The sequence below is a fragment of the Dendropsophus ebraccatus genome, chromosome 5 (assembly GCF_027789765.1).
Source record: "Dendropsophus ebraccatus isolate aDenEbr1 chromosome 5, aDenEbr1.pat, whole genome shotgun sequence".
NCBI classification, from domain to species: Eukaryota; Metazoa; Chordata; class Amphibia; order Anura; family Hylidae; genus Dendropsophus; species Dendropsophus ebraccatus.
Window position 1 is genome coordinate 113,828,957 of NC_091458.1, and position 27,456 is coordinate 113,856,412.

At 42.1% G+C, this 27,456-nt stretch overlaps 1 protein-coding gene across 1 annotated transcript in view; it reads right to left on the reverse strand.

Annotated features, from left to right (window-relative positions):
- The window catches only part of ARHGAP6 (Rho GTPase activating protein 6), a 352,127-nt gene that overhangs the window by 63,326 nt on the left and 261,345 nt on the right, over positions 1-27,456 (reverse strand). Inside the window, exon 2 of the mRNA XM_069972958.1 lies at positions 2,609-2,768. Within this exon, the coding sequence (XP_069829059.1) occupies positions 2,609-2,768 (160 nt within the window). The remainder of the gene's footprint in view (positions 1-2,608; positions 2,769-27,456) is intronic.

Here is a 27,456-nt window from a genome sequence, read left to right on the forward strand (position 1 = left end):
CACTGAAACGCGTTGCCATTACCACTAATAAACGGAACCTTTGGAATGAATAAGGTGGACTAAACTGACCTTCAATTACCTACAAGCGTCCTGGAGGGGGTCTGGCTTGAATGACATCAGCCTTTCCCCCACTGTGAAGTGAGTGCCTTATGCCGTGTTAACGGCTTCATTTTCAATACTTTTATAGTTCCCATCTCTGAGCGCTGCATTTTTTGTATTTTATTTTCTCCAAATTCTGTAGAAGTCATTTAGCTAGCAATTTATTCTGATCACAAGATATGAAGTGAGAAAATGAGAAAATTTACTTCTAGAATTCTTGAACATAACCCATGTTCAAAATGATGTCTGTTGGTACATTATTCTAATTCAAGACCTTTTGGGTGTGATTCTTTTTTGAAGGTCCATTGAACTTAATAGTAAAGATGGTGAAAGGACAATGAACAAAAAAATCTCTGCATGAACAACTAAAAGTGACGTCTGTTGTTTGTAAAAAAAAAAAAAAAAAAAAAAGGCCACAAATAATTGTTATGAACATAAATTTGAGTTCTGTGCAAAAAACATTTGTTATTCAATACACTATAGGGGGATTTATCAAGACCGGTGCCCTAAATTAGGTCCACGCCTCTTAGTAAATCTGGCACAACAAATCTACACCGTCTTCCAGCAGGTGTAGATTTGAATCATGATTTAAGCCTGCGAGCAGATGTAAATTATGATAAATGAGATGCAAGAGGAGGCCACGCCTCATCCCTGCTTTGCCGCCCCCCCCCCCCCCCCTGAGCCCCCCTGCCCACCCATCGGGCAAGCGGGGAATACGGCAGGCATATGCCAGGGAGGAAGGGTGAATCTGCCCCTTCTCCCTGTCGTACGCCTTGGCCGTAACTTTCTTGGACAGCAGTCATTCCATTGACTTTAGTTATAATTTGGTAATAACAGACTTAAAAAAAAAAAAATGCTCTCTTTTTAATGTGAACATAGTCATGAGCTTATTTATACCCTTACGTACCAATGAATAGCATACAAAAATCCACCACCCAGAAACATACAAAGAATACTGTGATGGGGAATAAGTATTGAAGCAAAATAAGAAAGAAATGGGTTTTAGCAACTAACTAAATACCAACAAGAAGACACTGAACTTCAAAATTATTTTTCGAAAAAAGGCATTGCCAAAACGTGCATCGGGGCAGGGGCAGCCAGTGGACGCCATTGTTATTTATACATAGGTACTACCATTCACTTCTTTGTCATATACTCTTCTTGATGGTTTCCCCATTGTTAGGTATGTTTACATGTACTGTTATATGCCCTTTATCTTATGTGTTATCCTTAGTATTAGGTAACAATAGATCTTTGGCACTTTATATGTATTTAGCATTGTGGCAGTAACAGTAGTCCATCTGCAGCAGCCCCCCTTTTTTTGCTCGCTGTTTTTATCTTCTCTTGCAGTCATTGATCATTGTGTTAAAGAGAATGTACCATCGGGTACACGCTCTTTAAAATCACACTTGAATCGAACGGCGCCGGCACGGGGAAGCCGGTGCCGTGGTCCTTTTTTTGAACATTGATTCTAATGGAGCCGCGTCATGGAGGGGCTAGGGTTTCCACCCACTGGGGGCGGGCCGGCCCGCCTTCAGTGCTTCACCACCGGCTCGGTAATAATGAATAGAATGGCCCCGTATGGGGGAACCGGGCCACAGTTCAAAAAAAGCACAGCGGCATTGACTTCTCCGTACTGGCGCCATTCGATTCATATATGATTTGAAAACAGTGTACCTGATGGTACATTCTCTTTAAATGAATTTTTCCAAATGGATGTGTTTTTAATAATAAAGCTTGTTTATATATTCTTTGTGATAATTTTGAGGTTCAGTGTCTTCTTGTTGGTATTTATTTATACCCTTATTTAGCTGCTGACAGGTTCGACAGACTAGGTGATTTTGAGTTATTTGCCCCATCACACACCATGGGCACTGGAAAGTGTTTGCTACAACTGCATATTATACTTTTTTGTACATTAAAAAAAGATTGATTATATAGGTAAGACATGTCTATGCATAGAAGCATTTCTACATTGCCACCTCCATGTTTGACAGTTCATACAATGTATAAATTTTACACACAGCACAATTTGGAAATCATCCAGGGGGTTTTATTTATTTTTTTTTGAATGCCAAGTCTATTGGTGATTTCCTTGGATTTAATAATTTCTACCTTTATTTTCCCTGAATCACATTTTCCTAGTCGCCTTGTAATTGTACAGTAATGATACCTGTACTTAGCCGAGACCAAAAGACTTCTGCAGTTATTATGATAGTCTTTAACAATGTTCTGAATCTTATCACTAAGGCATTCTTTGAAGTTTGCTCCAATTGAAAATAATGTTTTGCATAGTAATTCACAGAAATGGCTTGGTACGCCATATTTCAATAACATTTCTCACGTTTCTTCAGGTTTTTTATTTGATTGTGATGTCACTTTATAGAAGTCTCTATATGCTCCAACAGGTAAGTAAATAACTAAATCACTGCAATGCTTAAGTAATAATAGTTGATAAGTGATAACAATACATAACGGTTATTTAAAAAGCTGTAAACGAAGCATTTACCTTTGGGAATAGTGATCTGACAGCTTAAGTCAAAATCTTGCTGTAGACGATAAAATGCAACTTCTTGCAGTCGTGCGCGCTCCAGTTCAGATAGACTTTGTATGGGAACCGATTTCAGACGAACTGTTCGGCCAGACATACTGTTCCACGTAAAATCACCCTAACGACAAATAAAGTAATACATATTTAGAAAATGTGAAAAAAGAAAGATCTCAAAAAAAGAAAAAATGTATAACTTGTATTGCACTGTAGCAACCAATGGTTTTAAGAATTTGAAACAACTGCAAACAGGTGAGCAATATATTATTATTATTATTACAAGTGCCCTTGGGTCCAGGGTGCTGTACATGTCACTATATCTACAATGGCCCAGATTTATCATCCTGTCTTAGACAAAAGTCACATTTCTTTTTTATGTCATAAAGATACCAATCAAAGTCCATTCTGAGAAAGAAAAGCTAAGCTATAATTGCTGTCTGATTTTTGGGGTACTGATGTTGGTGGTCGGGGACCAGGCCAAGCTAGTCTTTGGTCACTGGCATCAGCTCCTGTGCAAATGCCGGGCCCCCAGATCCTGGGGTGCTCCACTCGGCCACCAGGTGCGGCAAATGGCTCTGACTGACTATATGAGGACCTAGATGGTGGCTTTTCTACTATGTGAAGGCATAGAGTGTCCCTGAGTATTATCTCAGGGCCCAAATTGGGCCTAAATACTACAAGAGGCACAAAGTGGATCCTGTTACACCATTGTGCAATACAGACTGGGACTCTGTGTAGGAGTGAGGATAATGCTGGAGCCAAGAGCCTAAAATGTTTGTCTGGCTAATTCCGCAGAGACAAGCCATCACCAACAGAAGTCTTCATGATGGCCGGGACAGATGGAGAAGAAAACGAAAAGCGATTCAGATCAGAGAAGACCCCCCCTCCCTTCCCTGTGAGTCACTGAATGTAGCAGCACTGTAATTGCGTAAAGGTGTATCCAGGATTAGCATAACATAGCCACTTTCTGTCAAAGACAGCATCAAATGGTTGTGTGCAGTATTAAAACATAACTCCTTTCACTTCAGTTGAACTGAGCTGCAACACCACACCCAAAGTGATTACAGGAATGGTGCTGTTTCTGGGAGAGAACAGCCATTTTTTTCTAATCCTGAATACCTTTAATTTTTTTTAGGTTATATGTGAAATGTAGAAAACCGTTTACACGGCTTTCACTCCTTTGGAGCAAAATATTCAATTATTTTTTCCGGAAAGCATTATAATCGTTTGGTGCCCCACTCAGACTCACTCACCCCAAAGGCTGATCCCCTAGCTATGTCTTTCTATCCATTGGATTTCCAAACCACCACATCTAGCTCATTTCTGCAAGGTTTGTGCCTAGCATAGCCAATATATCTGGGCCTTCATTTCTTACTGATAGTAATTCTAGAATATACAGTATGATTTTGGCTGATGCGCAAAATAGGAATGTAACATAACATTGCTTGAATACTCTCTGTAATGTAAGCTAAAATGCATTTATTTTTTCTGACATCATATACACGGGCAACATTTTCTGTAAAAATACACTAAAAACGTTAATGTAAGCAGTGAAACAGGACATTTGTTTTACTGTTTACATAATGTATGATGACTTGCCAGAAAGTGGATTGAGATGAGACCCACGATGCATGAAAAACGATTATAGCCCTGCACAAGAGATGTCAGAAAACCGAGGCCCCTATGCACATATAATATGCGTCTACAGCAAGGAATACATTTCCTGTAGTTAATGGAAGAATAACATTTGTGAACTGTGTCCATGTTTTCACATTATCGGACATTATAAATATCTCGAAGACGCATATTTTGCATGGTAAGAAGTCAGCTTGTTTTTCTAAGTTTTAGACCTTCTAGAACCTTGACATTAACAACATGCATTTCTTAGACCTCGCAGTACATTTAATCCAGTGCAGAAAATACAAATACAAATAGTTAATACAAAACCTATATTCATGAATTATGTTCCCATGCCAACTTCAGATTCAACTATTGTGTTGGTTTGGTAGAATTGAAGTACACATAGCAAAACATGCAATAGGCAACATTTGAACAATGACAAAGGAGAAGTCCGGCGACAATTTTTACTAAAGTATTGTATTGCCCTCCCCTGCAAAAAAAGTTATAAAAATCACCAATATACACTTATTACAGGAAATGCTTATAAAGTGCTTTTTTTCCCCTGCACTTACTACTGCATCAAGGCTTCACTTCCTGGATAAAATGGTGATGTCACGACCAGACTCCCAGAGCTGTGCAGGCTGTGGCTGCTGGTGAGGATAGGGGCAGAGGGATGCTCAGTGTCCCTCAGTGTCCCCCTGCCATCATCCTCTCCAGCAGCCACAGCCCGCACTGCTCTGGGAGTTGGGTTTTGACATCACCATGTTATCCAGGAAGTGAAGCCTTGATGTAGTACTAAGTGCAGTGACAAAAACACTTTATGTGCATTTCCCATAATAAATGTATATTGGTGATTTGCATACATTTTGTGGGCAATACAATACTTTAATTAAAGTTGTCAAAAGATAAGGTGGTGCGGGGGCTGCCCGGGTGATCGCTAGATCGTCCGGGCAGCCCATGGCATACAGCAGCGATCTGCTGCCGCCACTCCTATTCCACGATGCAATGGCAGCTGATCGTTGCTGTATGAGTCGTTTTCTTTCAACATGTTTGAAAGACAAATAACGCAACGATCAGCTGACATAAACGATGTTGGCTGATTGTTGCCTTCTATTCCATGGGACATTTATCGGCCATAACGGCCGAATACGGCTGATAATCGTTCCGGGAATAGGGCCTTTAGACAACAGTGCTAGTAAGGGCCTGATTACACATAATCTGCTTAATCAGGCTGATTTGGCAGATTATTGCTCTGTGTAACGAAGGCAACAATCAGCCAAAAAAAACAATCATCGGCTGATAGATGTCTTTTAACATCTCTGCATCTCTGCATCTGATGTGTGGCCAGCGGCTGAGAAATGTGTAAAGTACAATAATAGATTTAATACTTACCTCCCCAGTGTCCTTCTAGCATCTCACCGCAGGTGCCACTGGCATGTCTGAAGATATCTGTGCAGTGACAGGCCGCTCAGCCAATCACTGGTCGCGGCACTGTCCTATCTCGACCAGTAATTGGCTGTGCAGTCTGTCACCTCAAAGATGGCTGCGGCAGTGAGCAGGGAGAAGCTAGAAGGATTCTGAGGAGCATGGAGAGGTAAAGTATATTACTATAATAAGTTATTTACTATATACATACTACATACTATATACACCATATATACTATATACACTACTAACGATGTCCGTGCAGCCCTTGCTTCACGATCATCAAGCCGTCTAATCTAGCAGATTGTCGCTCGCTTATATTAAATGTCAGGCTGTGTATTACGGCCCCTAGAAGGAAATTGTTGCTTGATCCAGAACCACATTGATATTGTGAAGATATTTATGATTCCTAATATGATAGAATCTTTAAACTAAAGGATTGTTTGTCAGTCTGAATATACTGTAGGTCTTGTTAAAATGATTGTAACATATATTAAAGTTTTGAATTGTTTTTACATTTGCTAGAGAACGCATAAGAAATGAAAAGTCATTATTTCCCAAAGTGTTGGCATAATTTTGTAGTTTGGATTCCTTTTGGGGTATAAACGCATCTCATTAAAGAGGATTGGTCTGTCCATCATTACAAATACATGTAATGTCTATGAAATAATAATTTGGGTTTATTTTTATAGTTCTGGGCTGTGCTGTTTGTCTGTAATACAGTGACTGGGTGTTACCCATTGGAAGTATGTTCCTACATATTATCCAATCAGAGCTGACAGTGCCTGACTGTGAAGGGACATGCCCCAAACCTAACCAACCTAGTTGGTTAATAAAACATTAATTTCTAATAAGAATAACAATGGAATAACACATCACAGAGCTAGGTTATCCAAATAGGTGATCCAAAATTGTTATTTCATGGGGAATACAAGTACTTACTGAAACAGAGAGGTTATGAGTGGCAACAGTTTACCTTTAAATGAGCTCAGTTCTTTCAACAAATGTAAAAAAAAATCAATAGTACAACAATTTTGAAATAGACTAGACTATTAGATCACTGAGTGACCAGGTTATATTCTACCCACAAAAGCCTAGGGGATGGGGTGAGCTTAGTGAAAACTTACACTTAGAGCTTTAGCCTGTAGAGGGGGAAAATACAGAAAAATTCCATATGCAAGTTATAAAAAGTATTGTTTTATTGCTGTTATATATTTTATTATTATTATTAGGGATGGTCTGAACCGAGTTCGGTTCGAGTTCGTATGAACCCGAACTCTCGGTAATGATTCCCGCTGTCTGCCCGCTCCGTGCATCGGGCGGATCCAGCGGGAGGACCGCCTGGAAAATTGGGATACAGCCATAGCCATAGGCTGTATCTCAGTTTTCCAGGCAGTCCTCCCGCTGTATCCACCCGCTCCACAGATCGGGCAGACAGCGGGAATCTGATGCCGAGCATTCGGGTTCATACGAACCCGAACCTCGGAGGGTTCGGACCATCCCTAATCATTATTATTATTATTATTGCTATTATTTTAGATTTCATAGATGTACTTAATGTGTCACTGTCGTTATAACTTTTAAAAACTAAATCACCAGTAGATGTAATATAAAGCAAGTTTGCAATTTACATTCATAATTTTTTTATGTTATTATGGAAAACACGGCACTTCCTGTTTTCTGACTGTCTAAAAAGAATCAGAAAATAGGAAGTCCTGTGTATTCCAGGCCATCTGAGCGCTCACAGAGAAGGCAGTCATGTGATTGATGGACACATTGACACGTGACTCTGTACTGGCCGGAATTCCTGTGTTTAGTCTGTTTTTTACAACCAGCACAAGTCAGAAAATCTGCCTTCAGGAGACTGGACCTGGATTTCCGGTAAGTTCAGCTTTGTTTTACAGCAAGATAACAACAAGAAAAAATAATGAATGTATATTGCAAACTTGCTTTATATCACATCTTATGATATTTATATTTTGTTAACTATTCATAACAAAAAGAAGAGGAAGAAGCGCTGTGTTACCTTCTCCATAACAATAGGTCATACATGAGGCTGATGAAGCGTCAGTAACTAAAACAATATTAATAGCTGCAGCCTAAAGCTAAAAGAACAGATTATTAAAGTTAAACAAAAGCTGCATATTTTTTTGTATATAACTTCTGATTAGCAACATTTATTTAGACAAATAGTCCAGATGTGAGATTATACTTCTCTTTTAATGCATAATTTATATAATTATGTCTTCAATGTGAAGCAGGGCAACATTACTTCTGATGCCAAGGACAGGCCAGTAGATTTTTATGTAGATAACTAAATGCAAGTATTGACCGGCTGCAACATCATACATTCTCCCATATAAGCATCTTGTGAATAATTTTCAGGGTATTAAAGAAATATAACTAGATATACCCTATATTAATTGCTAAAGAAATATAACTAGATATACCCTATATTAATTACTAAAGAAATATAACTAGATATACCCTATATTAATTCTTCCAAGACTACATAACACAGAACATATATATATATATATAGTTGTACAACTAAAGATTATTTACTACAGGCTGCTAAAAGTCCTTCTAAGAAAAACTCTGGGGGAGATTTATCAAGCTGGTATACAGTAGAATTGTCTTAGTTGCCCTTGGCAACCAATCAGATTCCACCTTTTATTCCTCACAGATTTATTGAAAAATGAAAGGTAGAATCTGATTGGTTGCTAGGGGCAACTAAGACAATTCTACTTTACACCAGTTTGATAAATATCCCCCATTGAGTCCTTATTGAGTTGTTTCAAGTTTTACAGCTTTATCCCCCCCCCCCCCCCCATGCCTTTCACTTAAAGGAGAAGTCCAGCCATCTTCAAAGATGGGCAGGGGCAACGGGGAATGTAATAATGACTCCTAACTTACCTCTCCCTGTGCCCGTGTGAGTATCAGAAACGGCCTTGGGACACCTGGTGGAAGACATTTTTCCCCAAGTTTTGATGACATCAGAACTTGGGGGAAAATGCCAGTCCTGGCTGATGGACAGCCCACTAAGCCATTCAGTGACTGGAACGTCATCCCGCCCCAGTCACTGACTGGCTCAGTGCCAGTCCATCAATCGGGTTGTGATGTGGGCAGTGCCAGAGATCCCAGAGCAGTGATCTGGGGCTGAAGGGGCACAGGGAAAGGTTAGTTAATACTCTTTGTTACTTTCCCCGTGCCCCTGCCTTTTAAAAGAGTGCTCTTATAGAGATACATTGGAGACCCCAACTTCCGCCCTTCAATAACTCTGTAGAAAGAAGAGGGGTAAGAAGAAACGCAACGTCACCACCCGCAGGATTTGAACAGGTCATCAATGGTAAGTATATGCTCCAGCCTGCAGCAGGGGGAGGAATAAAAAAAAAAACAGAATGCTTCTTCAAGGGAACACTATTTTTTCCCATTAAAATGCACACATATTGTGAAACATTTAAAGCGTAACTGTCATTTCAGGGTCATTTTTCTGAAAACATTAACTATCAACAGTACAAGCGATTTTAAGAAACTCTGTAATAGGTTTTATGTACTAAAAGAGTTTCCTTCTGTACTGAAAAAGCAATCTCCCAGCCTCCCCCCTCACATCAAATGAAGCAGGATTTCTGTCTCCATTATGTGGCTATGGAGAGGGGAGGGGCTGTTAGGAGTGACTGAGCACAGAGCAGTCCTGCACAGGACAACACCCTGCAATCTTCTCTCAGTAAGTTCATAGATAAGCACTGACCTTTCTGACACCTGAATCCTGCGGTTTATAAGCCCAGAGAGTCTACAAACAGCTGACCTTCATGTCACCTCTTCCTGCTCCCTCATCTACCTCGGCCCCTCCCCCCTTCATAGGCTTACAATGGAGAGAGCAGAGCCCGTCTTCACTGGCTTCTCTGTAATGAAGCCGTGTTTGCCTGATAATGCACAGATAAGAAGTCAGGGGGGGAGGCTGGGAAATTGCTTCTTGAGTACAGAAGGAGGCTTTTTTGGCTGATGAAACCTATTACAGAGTTTCTTAAAATCGCTTATACTACTGATTTCTGCAATAAAAAAAACATGACAGTTACGCTTTAAAAGGGCCACTATCCCCCCCCCTGCGCGCGCACACACACACACACACACACACACACACACACACACACACACATGATTTATAGTGCTGTAACAGAGATTTGAGGAGAACGCTTATCTGCCTTGTTTGGATTGCATTTTGCACAAACTCTTAATTTATACAGCTTATAAATTACGGTTTTATTTAAACTGCAGATGTTATCTTTGTAACTTTTCTTAAGTAGACCTTACAGAGACCCCACACAGTAGACACGTGGGTGGCCAAGAGAGGGCAGCTTGCATGCTTTGCGCAGCAATGCATTTATTCTGAACTCTATCCTGAATGCATCTGAACTCACATTGGATAATATCCTTCCAAATGTGCTCAAAGAAGGCAAGAACAACGACTACCACAGTAGTCAGGAGCAAGAATTAAATTCTGTAGCGTTAAGTATTTTTGATTAAGGATTTTTTTTTGTGAGTTGGAAAGTACAGTTTTTCTTTATGGCCCATTTGTAAGTGAAAAAATGTGATCTTTAGCATTTATGAGCTACACAAATAAAAGCATTACTATATTTAGACATACTTGCTGAAGTTATTCGGCAGTAATGCACATATATATATATATATATATATATATATATATATACATAGGTCAGTTAGTGCTGAATATAAAGTGACTATGACCTATTCCTGCTATGCAGAGAGCAACTTCCACCTAGGCATATTCGTTCACTATTAGCTGCTTGCTTTACTTTCTGGAAGTCTGCCCTAAGAATGTTATGTAAATATTTCAGAAATATTTGCTTCATGACATTTACTAAATGAAGGACTACTTTTTAATCAGGAGGTCCATGTCATGTACACAGGATGTCATAGGGAAGGGGGAAGCTCAGAGAGTACTTTTAGTGGTTTAAGAAAATACCATCCACATATACAACCTGAAGGTGAAAAAAGGTGAAAAAAAAATTTATGTCAGGAAATTTTAAATTAATAAAGACAGCCCTCTGCTTAAGATGCCAAGCTTTTGGCCAAAGTAGAAAGCGCCATCTACAAACACTATCTCTAACTCTGGAGGGGGCTGTCCTAAGTAAACAAAAAACAGTGTAAGGGTGCCTTCAAGTACCAGATCGCAGCGGATTTCACGCTTCAAGTTCTGATACTGTCATTTTTTTTTATGGCTTTACATACTCGTGGCAGATTTTTCATTCCGCTGCATGACCCCCTTTCCACTTAACCCAGAGCTGCCCGGTTCCTGCTTGCTTCTTAGATTTTCGGCACCCTGAAGTGGGGCAGTGCATTGATTGGCTGAGCAGGATACCAGGGAGCCGGAAGCCCAAGAAGCAAGCAGGAGCCAAGCAGCTCTGGGATAGGTGGGAAGGGGCTTTAAATACTGGCAGTGGAATGAAAAATTTGCTGCAAGTATATAAACCCATAAAAAATGACAGCCCTGGGAATCATAGCAGATTTTTGGTACGCATTAAGCTACCCTAATATTTAATTTTGCCTGTGGTGGTGCTGCAGGAAAGCTAAAAACTTTCTCCACAGACTACAGGTGATTGGTAGTGGTCCCAGCAGGAGGAAACATTATGATCACTACTAAATTGTCAAGGGAGTCTTCTAATACGTAGGGATTGTCCAAAGTAGAGAAAACCTTTAATAAACCTGTCTTTCAATTCAGAATGTTTACAAATAGACTATGTATTTTAGACATGGATTCAACATAGATTATTTGTGTGGATTCACAATATTTTTCTTTCATGCATGAAGTACGAGGTTCCTTTTTTTTCCTGCAATGCGGATTTAAGTTCTACTAGGGCTTAATTAAGGTCATACATGTATTATATTTATCCAGCATGCTTTATAGCATTTTTAGCTCACCCTCCCAAAATAAAGAAATAGAAGTTAATTACTCCTTTGTATCTTTAATTGATATGTCTGACATATAACCGTAACCTTACTGTGTATGCTTTTTATTTGCTGAAAACAGAAAGACCATGCTGTTCATTAACATGCTTTCCATTAGTGATATATTGTATATGTCAGGAGGAATTAACCTTTGACATTATATGCATTACATATACCACTTTACAGGCAATTAGTGCCATACATCAATTATAGGCTCCAATTGGAAGTAAAACAAATCACATTCTATACATTTTTGGGGTCGCTGCACTTACCTAGATGCATGCCACTCAGTGCCTCTATAAGGTAAATATGCAAAGAGGTCCATGGAGCCTCCATTACGAGTCTCAAAACACGGACTAGCTTGATACCCCAGGGGCGGATTAACTTTACCATAGGCACAGGCTGTTCACCAAGCCTGGCCCCCCCACTGTTACTATGGCAACTTGCAGACAAAAACAGCGGCACTCGCATTTTCATGCAATATGGTCCTATATTGTGACCATCACCGACACATCACAGTGGGGTACACACAATGGTAACAGGCGTGCCTGTGCCAGGAGACTATACACCACTGAAAGTATTTTCAGTAAATCTTTTTGGGTGGCCAAGGGCCCCCAGGAGCTCTGGGCCCCGGAATGGTGCTTTTATAATCAGCTACTGAGATATCCCTTCAGGGAAGGACCTAGCAAAGGGATGGCTCCTGTACTGAGACCACCAAAACCACCATATTAAGTGGCTCCTTCAGTCAGTATCCAACTCAGTTACAAGTCTTATGATATGACCAGGGAGATACCAAGGCCAGTTATCCATCTACACACAGCTGTTTTAGGGTGTTGCCCATCATCAGTGAGGAACAGGATTCTAATTAGGTGGGAGCAATGCCTAGAAGACCAATATGGCAAACAGATCACCGATCTCAGGGAGACAATCGAAAAAGGACAATGTCCGCTGCTGGTTAAAGCGCTCAAGACAGTAAAATCCTAGCTGCATTGCTCCCTGGGAAACATCAATATGCAAAGAGGTCTACGAGGCCTCAGTTACGAGTCTTAAAACACGGGCCTAGCCAGATACCCCTCCAGGGAAGGACCTAGCAAAGCGATGGCTCCCGTATGGAGACCACCAAAACCACCATAATTAGTGGCCCCTTCAGTCAGCATCCAACTCAATTATGAGTCTTATCATATGACAAGGGAAATAACAAGGTCAGGTACCCACCCACCGACAGTTGTTTCAGGGGGTTGCCCCTCATCAGTGTGGAGCAGGATTGCTTTAACCAGCAGCTGACAGTGTCTTCTTTGGCTGGTCTTCCTGACAGTAGTGATCTCTTTGCTGTATCTATCAGGTAAATGGAGCCTTCTGGATCCCCAACATCCCCAAGACTCAGATGCAGCGTGCAGTAAGGCTTAATCATGCTACCATTCTATTGTTTTGTAAATGTGAGCACATTCTTCCATTGTTTAGCTATAAGCACAAATATTAATTATTTCACATGTTTTCCAAACGTTCATGTAAATAAATAAATTTCCAAAATAATTTACTCCAAATGGTATGAGATTTATTGCCAATGTTAGGAATGCTGTAGGTGCTATTAGTCTTGTGGTTGTGAGATGTGTGTGGTCCTAACACTCCTACAGCTATGAGCTCATAGCACCATACTTGTAAAAACTGAACACTGGATAAAAGATGGTCATAGCTTTTCTTTCCTTACTATCAATAGTAAACTCTTCAGTCAAGAAGATCAGCCTCCGGCATTCCTGTGGCTGCATGTTCTTTGATGATTATTTAATTGGTATTGTAAACCAATGAGTTCATCATAAGTGCAATGTACACCATGCAGTAAAGCTCCTTCTAAGCATTAAGAATGTTCTTTGAAAAGAAACACTCTCATTTACTAGAGCCAAGATCCATCAATCCTATACTACGGCTTACCTTAACCTTCCAGACAGACATATTTCCATTCTTTTCTTTTGTAATTGTAACATGGCCTATTAAAATATGTTTACACAATTACAGCTCATAGAAAATTGTTAAAGGATTCCTATTAGTAATGTGTTAAAGTAAATATTAACGGGGTGAAAAAATGTTTTCAAACAACTGGCAAAAAGTTTATTTAAAAGTTTATAGAAATTTAAAACTCGCAAGTCTTCCAGTACTTATGAGCTGCTGTATGTCCTGCAGGAAGTGCTATATTCTTTTCAGTCTGACATAGTGCTCTCTGTTGCCACGTCAGGAACTGTCTGAAACAGGAGATGCTTTCTATGCGGATTTGCTACTCCTCTGGACAGTTCCAAGAATGCACCCCATTCATCACAGTTACTCATGCTGGTTGAAAATCTGGTTCATCTTAAGAAAGTTTGCACCACATATTAGTTGACTTAGTTCTATGCCTAAAATGTGTCCCAAAAAGTGGCATGATTTTTTTGGTTTACATAACATACACCTTCTTTACAAATACCCCCACCCTTGTCGATAGTGGCCCTGGAGGCTGCAATGTTAAATGCACTTAAAGGGGTTATCCAGTGCTACTAAAACATGGCCACTTTTCCTCCTCTCTTGTCTCCAGTTCAGGTGTGGTTAGCAATTAAGCTCCATTTACTTAAATGGAATTGAGTTTAAAAACCCTCAAAATTTAGAGACAAGAGAGGGGGGAAAGTGGCCATGTTTTTGTAGCGCTGGATAACCTCTTTAATTTCTGTATTGGGTGCACAGACTGTACAACAAGATGATCGAGCTTTATGGAAGCTGCAATCAACAAAAGTTGCAGGGGTACGCTAGAAATATCTCAAAGATGCTGGACCCACACCTATATCTAGAAAGAAGGCTCCCCAGCTTCCTTTGGCCTCCTTGTAGTCAGCAGAAGTAGTCAGAAAGCTAAAACAGCTGAGCTGGCTGTCTTACGCAGTTTGTATAAGTTAATTTAAAGGGAGTTGCTTAACCCCTTAAGGACCGGGCCTGAAATGGCCTTAAGGACCGGAGCAAATTTTATGAATATGACCTGTGTCACTTTATTCATTAATAACTTCGGAATGCTTTTACCTATCCGGCTGATTCTGAGATTGTTTTCTCGTAACATATTGTACTTCACATTTCTAGTAAATTGGAGTCGATACTTAAAACGAATCTTTATGAAAAAAACCAAAATAACGTGAAAAATTGTGAAAAAATGCATTTTTCCAACTTTAAAACTTTTCTGCTTATACAGAAAATGGTTATACCACATAAATTATATATTAAATAGCATTAGCAACATGTCTACTTTATGTTGGCGGCATTTTTTAAACGATCTTTCATTTTTTTTTAGACAATCGGAAGCTTAAAACATTAGCAGCAAATTTCCAAATTTTCAGTAAAATTTCAAAATCAGATATTTTTAGGCACCTGTTCAGGTTTAAAGTGTATTTGAGGGGACTGTGTGTTAGAAAGCCCCACAAAGCACCCCATTTCAGAAACTGCACCCCCCAAACTCTGCAAAAGCATATCCAGAAAGTGTTTTAACCCTTTAGGGGAGTCACAGAAATAAAAGCTAAGTGTGTAAGAAATTTGGAAATTTTAATTTTCTGTGCAGAGATTTTATTGTAATCCAATATTTTTCATAATTATAAACCTATTACCAGAGAAATGCACCCCAATATTGATTGCCCTGTTTCTGCAGTTTATAGAAATACCCCATATGTGACCCTATTGCATTGTTTGACGCAACCACAAGCCTCAGATATAAGGGAGCGCCTAGTGAATTTCAATGGCTCCGTTATATTAGGTAATTTCTGACTGTACCACTTCAGGTTGGCAGAGGCTCTGGGGTGCCAAAACATAAAAAACACCCCTAAAGGGACACCATTTAGAAAACTACACCCCTCAAGGAATGTAACAAGGGGTGCGGTGAGCATCTGGACCCCACAGGTGCTTCACAGATTTTCCCAACAATATGGCGTGAAAAAGGACAAAAGTATTTTTTACACTAAAACGTTGTTCTAGCCTTCAATTTTTCATTTTCATAAAGGGATAAAAGGAAAAAAAAAACACAAACCATGTAGCGCAGTTTCTGCCGAGTACGGAAATACCCCAGATGTGGCGATAAAGTGCCAAGGGGGCGCAGGACGAGCCTCCAAAGGGAAGGAGCGCCAATTGGCCTTTGGAAGCTGGATTTCACTAGAATGGATTTCAAGGGCCATGTCGCATTTACAGAGCCCTCGTGCTGCCAAGACACTGGAAACCCCCCACAAGTGACCCCATTCTGGAAACTACACCCCTCAAGGAATCTAACAAGGGGTGCAGTGAGCACATGGACCCCACTGGTGACGGGCACAAATGTGGAAAAATGTGACGAGAAAGTGAAAATTTTCATTTTTTCACTTTCACGGCACAAATGTGCCCGTCATCAAGGGATCCATATCCTCATTGCACCCCTTGTTAGGTTCCTTGAGGGGTGTAGTTTCCAGAATGGGGTCACTTGTGGGGGGTTTCCAGTGTCTTGGCAGCACAAGGGCTCTGTAAATGCGACATGGAGTTCATCATCCATTCTAGCCAAATCCAACCTCCAAAATCCAAATGGCGTTCCTTCCCTTCGGAGGCTTGCCCTGCGCCCACATGGCGCTTTATGTCCACATGTGGGGTATTTACGGACTCGGGGGAAATTGCTCTACACATTGTGTGTTTATTTTCTCTTTTAACCCCTTGTGAAAATGATAAATTCAAGGCTAGACCAACATTATAGTGTAAAAAATTTAATATTTCATTTTCACGCCACATTGTTCCACATTTGTGCCCGTCACCAGTGGGGTCCATATGCTCACTACACCCCTTGTTACATTCCTTGAGGGGTGTAGTTTCCATAATGGGGTCACTTGTGGGGGGTTTAACTGTCTTGGCAACACAGGGGCCTTTTAAATGCAACATGGCCCCTTAAAATCTAATCCAGCCTAAAAAAACCAAATGGCGCTCCTTCCCTTTGGAGGCTTACCCTGCACCCGCATGGCGCTTTATGTCCACATGTGGGGTATTTCCGTACTCAGGGGAAATTGCTCTACACATTTTGTGTTTTTTTTTATCTTTTAGCCCCTTGTGAAAATGAAAAAAAAAGACAAGATCAATGATTTAGAGTAAAATTTTTTAAAAAATTACACTAAAAGTTGGTCTAGCCTTGATTTTTTTTCCATTTCCACAAGGGGTTAAAAAAGAAAATAAACGCAAAGCGTGTAGGGTAATTTCCCCTGACTACGAAAATACCCCACATGTGGACATAATGTGCCATATGGGCACAGGGCAAGCCACCAAAGGGACAGAGCGCCATTTAGAGGCTGGAATGGAGGATGGAGGCCATGTCGCAATTACAAAGCTCCTGTGCTGCCAGAACAGTAGAAACCCCCGACAAGTGACCCCATTATGGAAACTACACCCCACAAGGAATCTAACAAGGGGTATAGTGAGCATATGGACCCCACTGGTGACGGGCAGAATTGTGGAACAATGTGACGTCAAAATGAAAAATTTAATTTTTTACACTAAAACATTGATGTAACTTTGAATTTTTCATGTTCACAAGGGGTTAAAAGAAAAATAAACCACTAAAAATGTAGAGCAATTTCCCCCGATTACAGGAGTACCCCATATGTGGAAACAAAGTGCAAAGTCTGTGCACGGAAAGCCTTCAAAGGCAAGGAGCGCAATTTGGATTTTGGAAGCTGGATTTGGCCAGAATGGAGGTCGAAGGGTTCGCAGAGCCCCCGTGCTGCCAAAACATTGTAAACCCCCCACAAGTGACCCCAACAAACTCAGGAATCTGTGGTTCGTTGGGGTTGGGCTTGACATCCCGCTGCGTGTAAGTAAGTTAACCCCCCCGCTGGCCGGAGTATACATCACCTCCTCCCTGCTACGGCTTGCTTCAGGGCTCACGGTGTCTGCTCATTCCGCGCAGCCAATCAGTGTGCTGCCTCGCCGCAACCACAGATTGGCTGAGCAGGACATCCTGCCGAGAACCTCCTAAGCAAGCTGGAGCGGGGAACAGATGATGTATGCTCCGGGCAGCGGGGGGTGAACTTACATACACGCAGCAGGATGTCAAGCCCACTGCGTGTATGTATTCTCATAGGGATGAACTAACACTGGATCCGCTGCGGATCCGGAGTGTGTGAAGGCACCCTTAGAGGGGTGTGTAAGTGTTATGCTTCTACACGTGAAAGTGTGTGTGTGTTTTATGTACTGTTTTTACATTTTTATTTTATTTTTTTACTTTACATTTTTTTTACTTGGCAGGCACACCGGGAGAAGGGGGGGGGGGGACGCAGAAAAAAGAAAGAAATTTACACTAAAGAAAAAAAAAACAGCAAAGGGCAGAGGGTGGCAGAAGAGGAGAGAGGGTTGCAGGAGAGGGGCAGCAGGACGGAGGAGAAAGGGTAAGAGGAGAGGGTGGTAGCAGAGAAGGGGAGAGGGTGGCAGGAGAGGGGCGGCAGGACGGAGGGGAGAGGAAACGGTAGCGGCAGGACAGAGGGTGGCAGGGGCGGGGAGAGGGTGGCAGTGGAGGACAGTGTGTGGCAGTGAAGGGGAGAGGGTAAGAGGCGAGGGTAAGAGGAAAGGGTGGCAGGACAGAGGGGAGAGGTTGGCAGGACAGAGGGGAGAGGAAAGGGTAGCGGCAGGACAGAGGATGGCAGGGGAGGGGAGAGGGTAAGACGAGAGGGTGGCAGCAGAGAGGGGAGAGGGTGGCAGCAGGGAGGGTGGCAGGAGGGTGGGTGGCAGCAGGGAGGGTGGGTTGGTAGGTGGGTGGGTGCCAGCAAGGAGGGAGGGATGGTGGGTGCCGGGAGGGATGGTGGGTGCCAGCAGGGAGGGATGGTGGGTGCCAGCAGGGAGCGAGGGTGGAATGGTGCGTGCCAGCAGGGAGGGAGGGTGGGTGCCAGCAGGGAGGGAGGGTGCGTGGGTGCCAGCAGGGAGGGAGGGTGCGTGGGTGCCTGCAGGGAGGGAGGGTGGGTGCGTGGGTGCCTGCAGGGAGGGAGGGTGGGAGCGTGGGTGCCAGCAGGGAGGGAGGGTGGGATGGTGGGTGCCAGCAGGGATGGTGGGTGCCAGCAGGGAGGGTGGGATGGTGGGTGCCAGCAGGGAGGGAGGGTGGGTGCCAGCAGGGCACAGGGAGAGAGGGAGGGAGGGTGGGATGGTGGGTGCCAGCAGGGAGGGATGGTGGGTGCCAGCAGGGATGGTGGGTGCCAGCAGGGAGGGTAGGGTGGGATGGTGGGTGCCAGCAGGGAGGGAGGGTGGGAGAGTGCCAGCAGGGAGGGTGGGAGGGTGGGAGAGTGCCAGCAGGGAGGGTGGGAGAGTGCCAGCAGGGAGGGTGGGAGGGTGGGAGAGTGCCAGCAGGGAGGGTGGGAGGGTGGGAGAGTGCCAGCAGGGAGGGTGGGAGGGTGGGAGAGTGCCAGCAGGGAGGGTGGGAGAGTGCCAGCAGGGAGGGTGGGAGAGTGCCAGCAGGGAGGGTGGGAGGGTGGGAGAGTGCCAGCAGGGAGGGTGGGAGAGTGCCAGCAGGGAGGGTGGGAGGGTGGGAGAGTGCCAGCAGGGAGGGTGGGAGGGTGGGAGAGTGCCAGCAGGGAGGGTGGGAGGGTGGGAGAGTGCCAGCAGGGAGGGTGGGAGGGTGGGAGAGTGCCAGCAGGGAGGGTGGGAGGGTGGGAGAGTGCCAGCAGGGAGGGTGGGAGGGTGGGAGAGTGCCAGCAGGGCACAGGGAGAGAGGGATGGATCGGCGGCATGAGGGAGAAGGAGGAAGCATGGAGCGGCTAACGGGGAGGAGGAGGAAGCGGGGGCAGCATGGAGCGGCTAACGGGGAGGAGGAGGAAGCGGGGGCAGCATGGAGCGGCGGCGGGGAAGAGGAGGAGGTACCGGGGAGGAGCGGGAGAGAGCACAGGGAGATCAGAGGCTGCTGATCTCCCTGTTATTGGCGGCAGCACGAGGGGGCCAGAGGAGGAGGAGGCATTACGGGGGAGGAGGCACCCGGCGCCCGGCACACACCAGGTATGCACCGGGCGCCGGGCTCACTGCACAGTACTCCCATCATCTCCTTCTCAGCTCGCCGATTCCGGCGAGCAGAGAAGGAGATGATGGGAGAAGTAGTAACGATCGCCCATGAATGGCCGGCCGGTGGTTACCGGCCAATCACGGGCGATCAGGGGGCCGGATCCACGGGCAGGTGACGCCCGGGCACAGCAGTGATTGGTGCTGTCTCGGACAGCACCAATCACCGCTGAATTCCGGGGTCCGGTCCCGGAAACAAAGTACATTGCTATGATTGGCCGATGAGAAGTCATCGGCCAATTACAGCTATCGGCGTCACGGGGGGGCAGGGAAACTGCCCCCTACGTGACACAGGAAGATGGCTGCTGCCATCTTCACCGGAGCCATCTTCACCGGAGCGCCGCGCGATTTCGCGCGGCGCCCGTTTAAAGGGCCGACGTACCGGTACGTCATGGGTCCTTAAGTGACAGTGATCCATGACGTGCCAATACGTCATGGGTCCTTAAGAGGTTAAACAACATAGCACTGCAAGATAGATAGTTTACGTAACTCTGGAAGGTACAAACCAGTAACATCTCACAAGATCTGTCATTTTACAGATGATGGGACAATTTGGTGCTTGTCAGTGTTTACTGATTCCACCACATCAATATTACAAACTGACTGGAGCACAACCGGCCTGCTTAACCAATCACTGGTCACAGCGGTGCCCCGTCTTGGCCAGTAATGAGCTAAACAAGCAGGTTCTGCACCCAGCACTTGTCTTGGCAGGCATGGGAAGATTAGGGGACTGGACAGAACTAAATGGTAGTGGTGGGGGATTGAGGGTATTATATTCTTTTTCTATTTTTTACTGGCCCCAGCAACATCATTTTTATGCAAATGCCAGAATACTCCGTTAAGTGGTCAGAACAACTGAGAATAATCTAGGAAGATGCAAGATGCAAGGGCCGCCACTATGCTTCTTCCAGAACCTAAGTGAGGAGCTATATACTGGCCACAAGCACTATTCCAAGTTAGCTGTGTGTGCTGTGTCTGCCTGCTGTTTTTACCCAATATCATTGCTGTGAAGGTCCATCTTCTAAGAACAGTTGACTGACAACATACCTTTAAAGATGTGTATTTCGGCAGAGTAACAAGCAAAGTTTACTGTCCCTTACCTCTAGGTTGGGATGCTGAAAGTAAGGATTATGAGCATCCACCAGATTCCCACAAAGGATTAGAGTGCATTTTTGTCTACCTATACAAGCCAGAAGGTAGCCCTAACCAGAATGATTTGAAAATATGACCGAGGTATTTTTACTTTCTCTTTAAATGCACAATGCTTCATTGGATTTGATGCTTGATAAAGGCCCCTGTATTTATCTCGGTGGGCCAAAACGCGTTGCAAATAAACCCCTATTTTCCTATAATGCGGGGCCTGTATCTCTTTATCATATGAGACACCCCAACCGGACGACTTGCTTCCACCTGCGCTCTCCACCTAGAGGGGAATCTACTGGCTGACTAGTTGTGCTCCTGGTCCTTTCCACATTACAAAGGATTAGAGTGCATTTTTGTCTACCTATACAAGCCAGAAGGTAGCCCTAACCAGAATGATTTGAAAATATGACCGAGGCATTTTTACTTTCTCTTTAAATGCACAATGCTTCATTGGATTTGGTTATTTCCTTTTGATATTGCACAGATGCTCACATGCAGAGTGAAGACTCTCGATGCACTGATTAGAAAGTCCTACTCAGGTCATACAAAGAGTAGCCACCCCTTTAGACAATGTCATATTTTATTATCACAACAGTCACATTAGACTCAATTAGCCTACGCCACAAAGGAACAGCACAGAACCAAACCAAATGAAAAATTGTTATTCTCATCGTAAAAATAGCCCTTTAAGAGCTTGATCAGTAACACTAATAGAAATCTATCCAACAGTTATCACAGAACCTTCTGACGTCTACTTTGTACAGGAAAAATCTGCAGGCGATCAGTAGAAAAAAAAGGAGGCACCATGAGGTTCATCTATTTCGATTATCCAGGAATGTTCTTTCTTACTGTATTAACAGTTAACCTTCCAGTAAGCCATGTGTATGGAGATTAGACCCAGAAAATGGAGACACACACAGCATGAGAAGCTGTATATAGGCTTTCATATAAACAACACCTGAGCCTTACACTATCTGAAATGGAAAGAGTAGGCACCATCGAGAGGAAGGATCAGACAGGGTGTTAAGGGAATAAGAGAGTTTAGTGAGAGGGGTATATAAGGAAATTAAATAAAGGGAGAAAAAAGTAGGAGGGGAAGAGAATCCAAAATGTGGTAGGGAAGATGATGAGCTGGGGCTGGGAGGGAAAGGGTAGCAACAAGAACTAAGTGGAGTTTTCCAAGTAGATTGTTAACAACCACACAATCTTGCAGATAAATGTTAGTTTTCCCCACAAAAACATTCGACTATTATTAAAAGGGGTATTCTCACCTCTACATAGTTAAGGTTATAGGACTCATCAAGTTACATTTTTTTGCAAATACATTTATATAATAAACTTGTCTTCTTCTCCCAATATGCAGTTCCTCCTATAGTTTACTGCTCATTGTCTAGGTTACCAACCACCACTCTGCCCTCAAAGCAGTGGTCTGGCTGGTGTATCTAAAACTATAATGTAGATGTATAAAGATATAGGGGGGAATTTATTAATGCTTTCACCAAAAAAAGAGTGTGAAAAGGTTGCACATTTTGTAAATTCTGTAAATATTCTTGCATTGTCTTCATAATTTGCAAAGAACGCATGGAAATTTGCCCATTTTTAAGCAAATGAGCAACTGCTTAAAAAATTTGCAACAATTTTACACAAAAAATACACAAAAACCATTGACCCTCTCCCCCTCAATGCACATACAGTATACTGTATATTGCATAATATATATATAAACTATGACTATGTATGTACAGTATGAGCCAGAACACTGCTTATACAGCAGGGTGGTGGTCAGTAACCTAGACAACGAGCTGTTAGCAATGGGAGGGAAAGAGCACAATACCACCAGGAGGCAAGTTTGCTAAGTGAATGTATTTGCAACATTTTTTAACTTAATGTACCCTTCAAGTCTATCTATATTGATATTGGAACATCTCCTTTAACTAATAACAGTGATAGTGGTGTCGCTTTAAAGGGGGAAAAAAACATCTCCTTGTAGCCACAAGATCATACTGCTATTAAATTTCTTTTAGAAACCCTTGGTGTGGCTTTCAGCCATATAAGCCCTGCCACTACATGTCCTTACACAAACATGGGCACATAACCAGAGCACAACAGAAAATGGACGGGTGCAGGTAAGAAAGGAGGGGCTTAAAAAGAAGGCAAATGATGAGTTGGAATAGAAGACAATAGTACCTGTACAAGAATGTTTATTTTTCAGAGCAAGTCACCTTCAGAAAGCAGTCATCAGAACAACCATTGATAGCTTGTAGGTTGTCTTCAATGTCCTCCATTATAAATATTACTGCAGCTGAGCCATAGCCATTATATTCTAGCAGGAGGCTTTGTCATTCATATTCCTTTTGCTTCACATATTAAAATAACTATTCAATCTAAGGAGACGAATTTGGTTTCTAGGTCACCCTGTAGCTATTCTATATTACTGCTGTTTATGTGATGTTATTAGTTCATTGACTTGCTAAAACTACCATCAAAGTTTATATAGGGTAGTTTTCTATGGAAGCAATTCTAGAAACTTTTTCTGGAACCCCTACTTTAAGAACCCCTCCAAAAAATCTATAATTTGGGGGTATAATTTTAAGAACAAGTTAACCAGCACAGTGTAAGAGGTTTTCTCAAAGAAAGCAAACCTATAGCATACTTTTACATATACTTGTATCCTGATTTTAACTTAAAATATGCTTCAAAAACTGCCCTGTTTGAAGCTGCAGTAACAGAATCTATAGCAAGATAAAAGTAACAGAAATATAACCTATATAAATGCAGTGAGGGAGTAAAGAACTGTCCCTTATTTTAAATGTAACATCACACACTAACCTAATATATATGAATGTTTTCTGTGCAGCGCAGAGTCTCGATGGGTGTGACTGCCAGTGGAACTTTGAGCAAGAATTTCCCACAATAAAGAAACAACTTGTCTACTTTGTGGATCAGCGATAGAAAAACCCTCTGGGAACCATGGCGTCAACGATACATTCCAAAACACGACAGCGGAGCGCACAGATTTCCGGATGGAGTGATATTCACTTTTATTCTCAAGATATATTAAAGATTTTACTGCATGTGTTTATGCAGATCTGTGAGTACAGCTGCCATGTTTTCACCCCTGCAGGATCCCTTTAAGTATCACTCAAGTATAATACATGGGGGTCATGTTTAAAGGTAATGTAGATAACATATCAAATATTAAAACAAAAACTACACAGCTTTTTGGTCTGTGTTAGAGCTCAATGTATATAACAAATGTAAGTGACTGCCTTGTTTCCTAACAGTGACAGCATGGCCACAAGCAATTTTGACATGACTGACAGCTTGATAGAGCCATAAAATATGTATGATTAATCTGTGTACAAAGTATATGAAGCTTTTGGTATTAGCGTACCTACACCTCTAAGTACTACTGATTTTAATTCATGGACACAGGCTTTTTATTTAATATAGATAATATAGCCTTATGCTAAGATTATGATGACCAGAGATTTCATGTCTGAAAACAAGTAACTTCTCATCGCTGTAAATGGAGTGAACTGAGAAAAGTTTGATGCGCTGCCTGTAAACTGTTTACCAGACCGCTAGTCTCCAGTGCATTTAATTATAATACTTTGAAAGCATGGTAAATTACACCATGCAGCTTAATGATACTGTCTTCCTGCATGCTCCATGCCCTCAAGATGTACTGCTATATGCTGTGCCAGAGGTTTTAATGAATGTTCTATACAATCTCAAGTAGAATACGGGATAATACTATTGAAATAGGGCTGACAACAGATCTGCAGCCTCTTCCTGCATTATCATTTCCCAGCTTTTCTCAAAACATTAGTGTTTAGGATGGTAGCAAAACTTAGATACTTTGTATTCACTAAAAAGAACAACAAACCTATTTGTCCAGGAGGTAATAGAATGGGCTATTGCCTGGAGTCTCTCTTAAGTAGGTGGCTGCCTTAAGACTGGACCCCTTAAACTGAACTTACCACTGACCTCTTTACTGCCTTATTCCATTGAGGAATGTACAACTATCCCTTTATCTGGCCAAAACATAGGTGGTTCCCTAAGGAATGAATCCCTAGGAGTAACCTTCATTTACTAATTATCCTTTCATTGCTCTAAACCACAAGGGAGGGCGCCTTTCACAACACTAGACCAACAGGGGTATTGAAATTATGAGAAAGAAATGGAGGGACAAAGTAAAAAGCTTTTTGCTGCTCAGATCCCCATATAAAACTGCTCATCTATCTACATGGTGACTGTATATATACAAATACTACTTGCCAAAATAGCCATACTATCCTAAGCACAAAGAAAATGCTATTTTAATCAATATATGTGCTGACGGAGAAATAATTCTTTGCTAATGATTCACACATGTCTCGGAAAACATAACAGTAGTAATAAGAGAATATCAAGCTAGAATGAAAGGTAGAAAAACAATTGTTTCTTACCCATCAACTAAACATGTTTGCTTCCTTCCTCTAAATTGCTGTCAGATATGAAAAGGGGGTTCAGCTCAAACGGCAAATACACAAATGTAAAGTCTTCATTCCCATTATGCCACATGTGAAGAGAAAAAGAGCCCATCTGGAGCCATAAATCCCAGGATACTGTCTTGTTTTCCTTCCGAGAGAAAGATTCACTACTAGGAAAGTTGCAGATTTGCTGCTCACTTTAGCTTCCTCCGTTCAGCTACTCTTATTGGAACCAGAAGATCGAAACTTTACTTCTACTAATGGATTCTTCCTCTGTTCCAGCAAAGTAAACACTGCTCTTTAGAGCACTAAAATGTGGATTTTAAGGGAAAACTGAAGAAATTTGAGAGAATCCTGCACATGGGACTATGTGCCTCTTAGCTGGACTGGAACTGTTCAAACTTTCCTTATTAGGAATAGACTAAAGAATGTTGGAAGGCTCGGGGATCATCCCTTTTATTTCAGTAAAGAACATTTAATGTTTCTTTTACCTTTAACTAGTTATACCCGGAAGGGCAGCTTCACAAATTATTTTCTGTGCAAACTATTCCCAGATTAACAATGTGAGACAGCTCCAGAGTAGGGCAGAGGGGGGTTGTCAGTAACCAGAGAAAAGTCTCAGAATCTCCAGTTGATGTGCCCAGATTATCAGAAAATCTACATGTTTCTTTAAATACTACATCCTTTGCTGCTTCTTGACTACTTGCACTGACTCTTCAGAACCAATGTCTATCTGTAGTATATGTGAGCGCTATAAAATAGGAAGAAGATGATAAATGCCTTTACACAGATTATCATACATCCTATATGACAAAAACATACTAATAGCTCAGTTGACTTCCTATGACTTTCCATCAGGAAATTAGATTATAAACCCCACTGGGGGCAGGGACTGTTGTATATGGTGACAATTTCTGTCTGTACAGTGCCGTCCTACATGTTAGTGCTATTTAGACAAAAGAAAATAAATGTGAATCATACTGAGTAATAAGAATCTTTTCACACTTTTCTAATAAGCATATATTTGTCCGCTTCTATTTATAAATGTGACTACTAACCGAAGCCAAGGGCATCTATAGTGTATCAAGTAATCTATTTTATAACTGTAGAGTTTAGTTTGTATACACTAATAAGCAGGTTATACAGGATTAGGGGTAAAAAAATCTATTTTTTTTTAGGAAGCAGTGCAGCATCTGTTCATGGGCTGGGATTAAAACTGCAGTTTAGCCCTATTCTCTTAAACGAGGATGATTTATAATACCTGGCAAACCATTGATATGAGTGGTTCTGTTTCTGGGAAAAGGCAGATCCCTATTCCTAGTCCTCAACAGCTCCTTAACCATCACCAAGCAGTAAGATAACTGCCAGATAGAGGGATTTTCAGGTGCCACTTTCTACACTAATCTATCCATTAACATAAACACTAGAATGCATGGAGAATGGCTATAATGTCACTTATATAATAGTCAAAACAGAAGTATTGATGTGTATGATCATCCTTAGTCTTGAAATAAAATATGTTCTATATAATGATCTTGTAGTTTATTCCAAGATCAAAATATAATCCATTTGCTTAAAGTGTCACTGTCGTTAACAATTTTTTTTGCAGAAATCAATAGTACAGTCTATTTTAAGAAACTTTGTTATCGGGTTTATTAGCCAAAAAAATGCATTTTTATCACGAAAAAGCAGTTTGAAGCTCTCCCCTGTCTTCATGGTTCTCTTCTGGAGAGGGGAGGGGTTGAGGGACATGAGACTACAAAACAGGACAACAAAGAGTAAATTTAAAGCTACTGACGTCTCTGACCTCTGAATATCAACTTTCACACAGCTCCCACTGTGTAATCCTTTGTTCTCTGCTCTCTGCTGGCAATTAATCTCCCTCCTCCCCCCTCCCCTCTCCATAGAACAAACAGGGACATGTCTGATGTAAAGAGTCGATATTTCCTGATAATGAGCAGTGAATGAGAGAGGGGGGGAGGGACCTGGGGAAAGTCTGAATGCAGATAATGGCATATTTGCCTAATAAACCCAATTACAATGTTTCTTAAAATCACCTGTACTATTGATTTCTGCAAAAAAAGTGACACTTTAAGATGAGAAACCAGTGATATACAGGGTTTGAAGCCAGTA